The following is a 9,900-nucleotide window of genomic DNA, read 5'->3' on the forward strand; positions in this document are numbered from 1 at the left end:
CGACCGAGGAGGAGAGAATGAGCTGCCACCAGTCCCTCTGAGGTCCCTAAGCTCAGGGCGAGTGTGCCGATGAACAATGAGATGGCCCTAAACCCCACAGACTTGAACCTGGGAGGGGCTCTTGAAGCTGAAAGGGGCCACTTTTGCATCAAGAACAGATCTGAGAGCGTGGTACAGAGAACCCCAGAGTTGGTCAAATCTGGAAACACGAAGGGCTTCTTAACACACTGAAATTCGTGGTGTCCAAGATAACTGGGGATTCATCCAAGCCTTTCAAGGTGGACCTCAGACATGCTGGTCACAGCTTCTCCCCACTGGCCACCATGCAGAGCCCATTGCTGGATAGTCTCTGAACCTGGAGAAGCCAGGGGTCTGGCCCCAGGTGGTGCCCCAAGAAAAGGTGGGTGATTCCCCACACTGGAGGGAAAATCTCATCTAATTCAAAGTTTATCTTCAACTAGCGATGAATCACATCTGTGGTCTCCATCACTAAAGACCCTGAAAAGGTCCAGACCAGAGGAGAGGATCACCAATGTCCATCCCACACCCTTCAGTTCTTCCTTCTTTGGGTCCAATAGCCATGGTAACCATGGGAGTGTGGCTTTTCAATGTTGGTATCCCCAGGGGTCCCCAGAGTCCCATGGGCCAACCTAGTTCTGGGGGTTTGGTGAGAGGAGACGCTTCCTGCTCTGGCCAATCCCATCTGTCCTTGGCAGTAACCTGCCTGGTGGGGAGCCTCAACCACATATCACTTGTGCCACGCTCATGTGGCTCTCCAGCAGTCCCCAAATTGAGCTTTATGCCCCCACACCTAGAGGAGGCCTGGGGCTTTCCTCCCATGGTCCACAGTTCACATACATTCTCTGCAGCATTAGCTAGAAGCCTGTCATGAGGGATTCCACCTCAGTGCCCCTTCCCCCAGGTGACATAGGAGGAAGGAGTGGCAGGGGAGGCAGAAGGCTGTGAAGAGCTCAGAGACCCTCCTCCACTTCCCACCTGGCCCCTCCTCCTTCCTTAGAGCCTGTAGCTTTGATGACACCCCACCCTGATACGACAGTCCAGCCTGGAGAACAGCTCCCACAGGCCCCTGTGCCCTCCCTAGCAGAAAACAAGTCAAGGCCTGGCTGGGCAATGGTTCAGGAATGACGGAAGCAAAGGGAGCTCTACCTTCTGGTCCTAAAAGGGGGAGGTGGTAAGGCCTAAGTACTCCCAAGAAGGGGAGGTGGCAAGGTACAAGCACTCACGTTGTGGACCATGGGGGTGTGGCCTTTCAATGTTGGTTGTCAACACCGTAACCAACCACTAGAACGGTTTGGTTGTTTGTTTTCCCACAGGGTCAAATGCTAAATATTCTCAGACTTAAGGGGCAAAAGTTTTCAATGCAGGAGAATGTGTTCTTTCCTGCTCTTATTCCTGGGGTGATCTGATGCTAGTAACCTCCTGATGCTGAAATAGCCAGGGCGCTGGGCAGCAGGAGGCTGGAAGGCAGCACTCCTAGCCCTCCTGGCCATAGCTTTGCCTGCTGTGTGGTCTCCAGCATGCACCCTGTGTCACTGGGCCATCCTCACGTGGGAAATAAGGGACAACAATCTGTCCCTTAGGAAATGACAAAGTGAGGCAAGGGGACCCTTTGTGATTAGGGGCACGATCCTCGTGTTCAGAGAGATGCGAAGTTAACATATCTGAGTGGCGCCCACCCAGTCTGCTTGGGAGAAAGGGCTTGGGCTGGCGCAACACTGGAGATCTGCTGCCTTGGCCCAGGTAGCCCGTGCAAGGCAACCTCTCTGAACCTGTCTCTTCCTCTGCGAAATGGGCTGATAATAACGCTTCCTTCACAGGACTGGCTGAGAGTCAAATGTGAGAAGGCACAGGCACCCCCTTCCCAACGTGATAAGCTCCATACAAATATTAAAAGGAGAAGAGAGAATGGAAGGAGACTACAATTCAGGGTACTGTACCCTGAGTTCCGGGGACAAGACTCAAATTCTCAAGTTCTCTTCCAACTTTGAGATTCTCTGATGGTGACAGGGCTGCGGGAGGAAGCACTCGTGGCACCTGCCTGTTCCTGGGATTTCTGCTGCTCAGTTTGCATCTCTGTGCACGTCTAAAGGAGCACCCATACCTAAAGTTTCGGCCCTTTGCCCACCCACCTCGGGGAGGCCTCCCAACGCTCAAGGAAGGGGCAGGGCCGTGTGGGGCCGGTGCCCTCTAGTGGTCAGTATTAGCACTGCAGCCACCTGGCCGGACCAGGTGGTGAGATGGTCTGACCACGGGTGATAGAGGCAAGGTAGAACCTGTGCTGAACTGTGCCCCCAAACCCCAGAATCAATCGCTGTCTTGGGTGGGGTCCTCTGTGGTGGGTGGAGGGAAACTGAAGGGAAGAGGAAAGGTGTATAGTGAGGAAGGGGCCGACTCAGCTCCGGAGGCACAGCCATTCTGACACAGCCCTCCTTTTGGGGACCAGGAGGGCCATCCTCACCCTGGTTCCCAACTTTACAGCGATATCCTGCCAGCACGCGCCTGGACTCAGACTACTCCCTTCTGCCACTCCCCTCCCCTTAAAAAGAGGACAGATCGGGTAGTCTCTCTAGTTGAGACCCTGTGTGTGCAACCCTCACGTGAGCGTGATGGCGGAGCAGGGAACAAGCCTGGGGGACATGACCCCAGGAGAGGAGCGGGAACAGGACAAGTGGGAGGAGGTTCTACATTATCCATCAGCAGAGGGCTGTCAGTGGCCTATACATAAATGCATAGAAAAACAGGTGGGGGCAGAGAGGGAGAGATGAGGCCAGGGTATAAAAAGTGTCCACAAGGGACCAATTTCAGGATCCTCAGACCCAGCTCCGCAAGCCACTCAGGGACCTGTGGACAGCTCGCCCAACTGTGATGGCTGCAGGTAGGCACCTGGAAAATGCCCCTGGGCTTGCTGTGTGCTCAGGGGCAATACGGTGGCCCTACAGACCAATAGGGGCACTAACCCTGGCCTTTGGGGCTTCTGAATACAGCACAAGACATCCATGGCCCAGACATTTGGTCGAGTTTAAAATGTTCTCAGTCCCTGGGGGGCAGTGGAGGAGAGAGGAAGCCCCCCGGGGCAGGGAGAGGGCTGGCTAGAGGGTAGGCTCCCTGCTCTCTAGGGCCCCACCCTCAGCCTCCTATCTCTCTCTAGGCCCTTGGACCTCCCTGCTCCTGGCTTTCGCCCTGCCCTGCCTGCCCTGGCCCCAGGAGGTGGGTGCCTTCCCCGCCATGTCCTTGTCCGGCCTGTTCGCCAACGCTGTGCTCCGGGCCCAGCACCTGCACCAGCTGGCTGCTGACACCTACAAGGAGTTTGTAAGCAACCCGGGAAGCTGGGTGGCGGGAAGGGCTGAATTCCCCGCTCCCCTCCGCACCGGCCGACATAGGGGGAGACCACCGATGAGTTCAGGGTGGTTTTATCCAAGTGAAGATGCCGTCAGGTGACTATGAACCGAGGGGGGTTCTGAATAAAGCGGCGATGAGAACCATGCCCTGGCTCAGACCTGGCTGGACGTTCCTTCTCCCAGGAGCGCACGTACATCCCGGAGGGCCAGAGATACTCGATCCTCAACGCCCAGGCTGCCTTCTGCTTCTCGGAGACCATCCCGGCCCCCACGGGCAAGGAGGAGGCCCGGCAGAAATCCGTGAGCGGCCCCCCTCCACTGCGGCCCTGGGCTGCCTTCTCTGCAAGCTGGCGGAGGGTGGCAGTGGGTGGCGGGGTGGCGGGGTGGCAGGGGAAGGCCTGCAGAGGCCGGCCGTTAGTGGGGTGCCCGGCGCCCACCATCGCCCTCTCCCCGCAGGACGTGGAGCTGCTCCGCTTCTCGCTGCTGCTCATCCAGTCGTGGCTCGGGCCCCTGCAGGCCCTGGGCAGGGCCTTCCCCAGCGGCCTGCTGATAGGCATCTCCAGCGGCGTCTATGAGAAGCTGAAGGACCTGGAGGAGGGCATCCAAGCCCTGATGCGGGTGGGGATGGGGTCGGCCCCCAGCCCCGCGCCCATGTGCCCCCGCCCCTGGGCCTGGAGGCCCAGCTGGCTTAGCTGAGGCGTCAGGGGCTTGTGGGCTGGAGAAGAGACAGACTGTTTCTCTCTCTGTAGCAGCCCAGCCTTGGCCCAGGAGGAATCGCACTCATTTCCCCTTTTGAACCCTCCAGGCCTTCCTCTAAGTCCTGGAGGGGAGGGAGGGACATGGAGGGGAGGGGGGCGCAGCTGGCAAGGACTGAGTCTCTGTCTCTGCTTCCCTTTTGCAGGAGCTGGAAGATGGCAGCCCCCCGGCTGGGCTGATCTTCACGCAAACCTACGACAGCTTTGACACCAACCTGCGTAGCAGCAGTGAGACCCTGCTCAAGAACTACGGGCTACTCTCCTGCTTCAAGAAGGACCTGCACAAGGTTGAGACGTACCTGCGCTTCACGAAGTGTCGCCGCTTCATGGAAAGCAGCTGTGTCTTCTAGCTGCTGTGACCCTCCCCCGTGTCTCCCCTGACCCTGCAAAGGGACGCTACAGTGCCCACCATCCTTTCCTAATAAAATAAAGTTGCATCATAATGTCTGAGTAGATGTCATTCTGTTATGAAGGGGGTGGGGGAATTCGTACAGGGCAAGGGGCAGGTTGGGAGGCCAACCTACAGGAATCCTGTGGGGTCTATTAAGAACCAGGCTGCGCCCGGCCGGTGTGGCTCAGTTGGATGAGCATCATCCCATGCACCAGGAGGTCGCTGGTTCGATTCCCAGTCAGGGCACTTGCCTGGGTTGTGGGCTCGATCCCCAGTAGGGGGCGTACAGGAGGCAGCCAATCAATGTTTCTCATTGATATTTCTATCTCTCTCTCCCTTCCTATCTCTGAAATCAATAAAAATATATTTAAAAAAAAAAAAAAAAAGCACCAGGCTGCTGAATGATAACTGACCTGGTTCTTCCTGGGTTAGAAAGAAGCTGACACCATCACATGATCCTCTCTGTTACACGCCAAGTCCACTGTCTAGCTTACTGGGCAGTCATAGGTCAGAACCACCCCTATAAAATACTTGGAGGCATTTCCTGCCACCCACCCCAGCACCACAACCCCAAACCTAGGCCCCAGGAGTGGGAAGAAACGAAAGCCTGACAACTATTGAGTACAGAAGCAAAACACCCCAACATGAGAGAAAACAATGAGAGAAATCATAGAATTACTTTTGTGCAGAAATTTTAAGGGGAATACACATTAGGCCCCACTACTCTTGAGAAATGGGACAAGGCTAAGATGGCTTTGGGACTAACAGAACCAGAATGTTTGGGATCTGGATTGGGCCAAGAAAAGTGGAAGAAAGATTCCAAATTGGGGGTTGCAAATTCAGCATCAACAGGCACCAGATAGATAATTATGTAAGAAATGAAGGCTGGGTATGAAGAGATAAATCACAACTGACAGCCTCCTTGTGGGGGATACAACACAAAGGGCTGGGGACCAGAGAAGCCTAAAGAACTCAGGCCCTAGCTAAGGTGGAGTGCATCCACCCCAGTCGTTCAGGACTGCAGGAGCAGGGCTGCCAGCCAGGCCTTTGGATTCTCAAGACAGACAGGACATCCAGACCTAAACGTGAAATCTAATCTTTAAACATTGGCAATACATTCATACTGAAAACATTTTAAGGGGGAAAAATTAACCGATACACATGGGTCTTCAAGCAGTCAGCAAACAATCTGTTCTAAGAGCAGTAGATTTGGATAACTCAGTATAAGGAAAAGAGTCAGAAAGACTGGGATTTGAATTTATGCTCATAAATAGATTACTTAACCTCCTTGAGACCCAGTTTCCTCGCCTATAGGATGGAGATAATAAGTTGCCTTACAAGGCTTCTGTGAGGATTAAATGAAATGACATTTCTTAAATGGTCGACACATTACAGCGCTCAAAAAAATGACAGCTGTTTATGCATTGAGTTTGGGGGGTATTCCATGCTTTCTGATGGAATGTTTAAATACCCATTATTAAATCATATTTTGTTTTCCAAGTGTTTCTTTTTTAAAATTTCCAAATGAACCTAAAAAAGGCACCCAAGCACCTGACTAAGTAACTAGTGACCTGTAAATCGATGCTCAAAGTAATTCTATTATCCAAATATGATTTTACAAAATCAGTAATTCTTTTACAATGCAAATAATCATGCTCCTAATTAATATTCCTGAAAAGTTCAGATTTTTATGTACTATAATGCACTTTTCTTTAAAACAGGACTCACCGGTATTCATTTTCAGTATTTTACATTTAGCAGCATAAGTCTTTGGGGAGTGGCTGAAAGTTGGACTAATCAGAAAACCCCAGAGCTCCATTTTTTAGCTCAGAAACCATTCATCTGCCTTAGATCATTCTTTTATTGTCTGACTTTAAAATCATGACATTTAGGAGTCAGAAGGTTAGGTCATCCTAATTCCTTCTAATTTAGGAATCTAACTCTATAGCATTCCTTACAGATGGTATTCACTTGTGTGGTGCTAGAGTCAGAGGAACAGCTATTTCACAAGGCAACTCACTCTACTAAATCACTCTGGTTTCCAAATCTCTGCCATGTCCTTCATTTGGCCTTAGAATTCTTTGGAAATCTCACAATCTTTAGAAGTTGATGTAATTAGCACAAAGATATAATTATCAAAAGGTTAAAGCGGGTGGTGCGTGGGCAGGCTAAATAGCCATCTCAGGCGGTGAATAAAGAAAAATTAAATTTATTTAATTAAAAGGGGATGGGGGTGGGGATATTCAAAGGGAAGGGCTACACAGCACTGAGCCAAAGGGTGCTGGGTGGGTCCGTGATGGCAGCAAGAACATACTCAGGACAGTGAGACAAGGAAGAGCGTAGAAGCAGCGGCAGGAGAGCCCGGGCCGGGCCGCGTTGGCTCACTGGGGAGTCAGAGAGGGAGAGAAGGGGGGCCTTGGAGACAGGTTCAGGGGGTAAGCCCGGGACGAGCTGCCGCTGCCCACTGCTCCCCTGGTTGCAAGTCTCTTGGGGTCCCCGCGGGGGGAAGAAGGTTGATAGAGAAGGTGCTGGCGTCTCCCCTAGTGCGGAGCTCGCGCTGGGTCCTCTGTCCTGAGCGTATTTATCTCTTTCTTGCAGGTGGAAATCTTAGGGGAGCTCTCAGGGGAGTGTCTCAATAGAATCTTCGTCAGCTTTCCAGGTGCGCTCTTCGTTGTTGTTGTTGTTAATCCCACCTGAGGATATTTTTTCCATTGATTTCTTTAGAGAGAGTGGAAGGGAGGAAGGGGAGAGGGAGAGAGAGGGTGAGAGAGTGAAACATCAATGTGAGAGACACATCAATTGGTCTTCTGCAGAGGCCCCACCAAGGCTGGGGATCGGACCTGCAACCCAGGTACGTGCCCTTGACTGGGAATCAAACCTGCAACCCTTCGGTGTGGGGCCGATGCTCTAACCACTGAGCCAAACCAGTCAGGGCTCAGGTGGGTTCTTTCTGGATCATGGTCGCCACTGATTGTTCGGTGCCAGGGCAGAGAGTTATTAGTCAATGCAGCTGGTCCTGAGGCAGCCACGGAGCCACCTGCCTGGTTTTGCTGCTTTTCTGGGCCTGGAGCTGAAACACACCCGAGGCCTAGATGTTACCTTTAGGGAGGAGATGCTCAGTGGATCTAAACTGCATGACCAGCGATATGCTGGGGGAAGATAGGTGACCCTGGGAACAAGGTTCCTGTTTTCCCAATTTTGCCCCTTTCTAGGCATCCAGGGCTTTCTGCCCTGGTGAGTCTCTGTACCTGGGTTTCTGTACCTGGCACATTTAACAATTATGTCTTGGCTTGAATAAGTGTCTTAAAAGGAAATGCGAGCCATCTTAAGGAGTACAGCAAACCCTCTATTTTGCAGACCTCAATTTAATGGACTTTGGATCTAATGGACAAAATTTCTGGTCCGTAAGTCGTATGTGAAAATTAACACCCTGTTAATTTTAAAATGCTTTTAACCAATATTTGCTCATAATTAAATTAACAGGGGTTTTTAAATTATTAATTCACTGTTATTTTTAACAAATTTTAGCAAATAGGCCATATGTTGGAAAAAACACTAGTTTTTTACCAACAGAAATAAATATTACATATCTACAGCTATAATCTACATATTTAAATCCAAGAGTCACGGCTCGTAAACAGTGACGAATGATTAGCATGTGATAACCGCATCACGCACGTAGTTGGTTTCTGTTGTCACCTGGCAGGACTTTCTGCAGCAGTTTTCAAGAACCCTGGCAGGTGCTTGACGTGGGCTAACCCCGCCCCAGCCTTGGGCATTTGTTTACTCGAGGTGACTGGTGAATGAATGCATTTACTAGACCTATTTAGTAGAAATTTAAAATTACAGTAACACATAGAAAACTTTTCTGCGAAATTAAACTTTTCATACATACTTAATTTTAATTACACAAACATGTTTACATAAGTAAAAACAGGTAAACTAATTTGTCAATTTTTTTAACATATGCATTCAGAAACCCTACTTTATTATATAACAGACTTTTGGCTTTAACAGACACTTCCTCGCCCAAATTAGTCCATTATATTGAGGTTTTACTGTATTTGATGAATGAATGTGGCAGGAGAGGGATGCCTAGAGGGGTGTTAGAGCTACTAGTAAGTGTGATAGCAGACACAAGGAATCTGAGGCTGCCTGTCTCTACTTGAGCAGAGACAGGGATGAATCATAAATGAGTGTTTATTCCGATAATGCCACTTATAGGTCAAGAAAAAGTTTCTTAAAACTCAAATCCTGGGGAGGTTGTCAAACACGTTAGACTAAAAGATTATATATTATTATGGAAGAGTATTAAATTATTTATTCATTCAAAGTGATGACCAAAGATATTAAACACAAACACAAGCTAGTAAACCTTCAGTTCTTATGATTAAGAAGATGGGTTTTTAAGTAATCAAATACCTGATTAACATAACATAACCATTTCAATAATATATAGAACCTTTGCTTCCTAAGCAAATACAGGAAAAACTTTTTCCTTTTTAACAGACTGGAAAAGAACCAAATAAATTCTGTGTTAATTTACTTTAGATTCGTTTTCCTAATTAAATGTTTTATTCAGTTTACCTACATGTTTCTTTTTGCTCCTTCCCTCTACGTAATTTTTTCCAACTTGCACAGACCCTCTATAATTTTCCTACTCCCTTTCAATTTGTTTCTTCTTAACTTATTCAGAAATAACCAACTTTAAAACCACCTATTTTCAATTCTATGTTACCAAAACTATACAATTTTTTCCAACTTAATTAGAATTCTTAACTCAGAAAACTTGCTTTTTTTAGTGACAAGTAAGTAATTAACATCCCTCAGATTGACAAATACATTTTAGAGCTTCAGAAAGTTTCTTTTATTGGCAAACACACATTTTCAAGAGACATTTTTCAAGTAAAACATAAGATATATTCATTAACAGATCTAAATCCATTCTCCAGCCTTTCTGTAATAAGAAGCCAAAAGTAGGCAAACTCAGATCAATTAATATTTCAGTATCCTGTTATTTCAAAATACCTAGATATTTAATAATTTTTATTATTTAACTCAGCAAGACTCCAAAGTTTTAAGTTACCAAAGACTTTGGAAAACTATCTTTAATATATATATATATATATATATATATATATATATATATATATACACACATATATATATAATTATTTCATAAAACTTTATCAAAACTATTTTAGTTATATCTATTATGTCTTAACAACTCTATGAGATTTTAAAGTCAAATGTTACCCAAGGCATTTTCTTGGCAAATTTTGTAACAGGGATAACATGACCTTGATAACTGTTAGGAGGCTGGAGCAAACAGGGTGGGGGGTGGGAAGAAGGGAGATATCAGACTTGTTCCCAGAACTGCACCAACTCCCGGGCT

General features: G+C 48.3%; 1 protein-coding gene across 1 annotated transcript; it reads left to right on the forward strand.

Moving 5' to 3' along the window:
- Positions 1–2,627: 2,627 nt before the first annotated feature.
- LOC308568777 (somatotropin-like) lies at positions 2,628–4,464 on the forward strand (the record flags this gene model as incomplete). The annotated part of the gene is given in 8 exon segments (XM_081161994.1): positions 2,628–2,689; positions 2,755–2,784; positions 2,786–2,876; positions 2,878–2,896; positions 3,170–3,330; positions 3,543–3,659; positions 3,816–3,977; positions 4,261–4,464. Coding segments are annotated over 8 exon segments (846 nt in total).
- Positions 4,465–9,900: the final 5,436 nt, after the last annotated feature.

Source organism: Miniopterus schreibersii, assembly GCF_964146895.1.
Source record: "Miniopterus schreibersii genome assembly, chromosome: 16".
Classification (NCBI taxonomy): domain Eukaryota; kingdom Metazoa; phylum Chordata; class Mammalia; order Chiroptera; family Miniopteridae; genus Miniopterus; species Miniopterus schreibersii.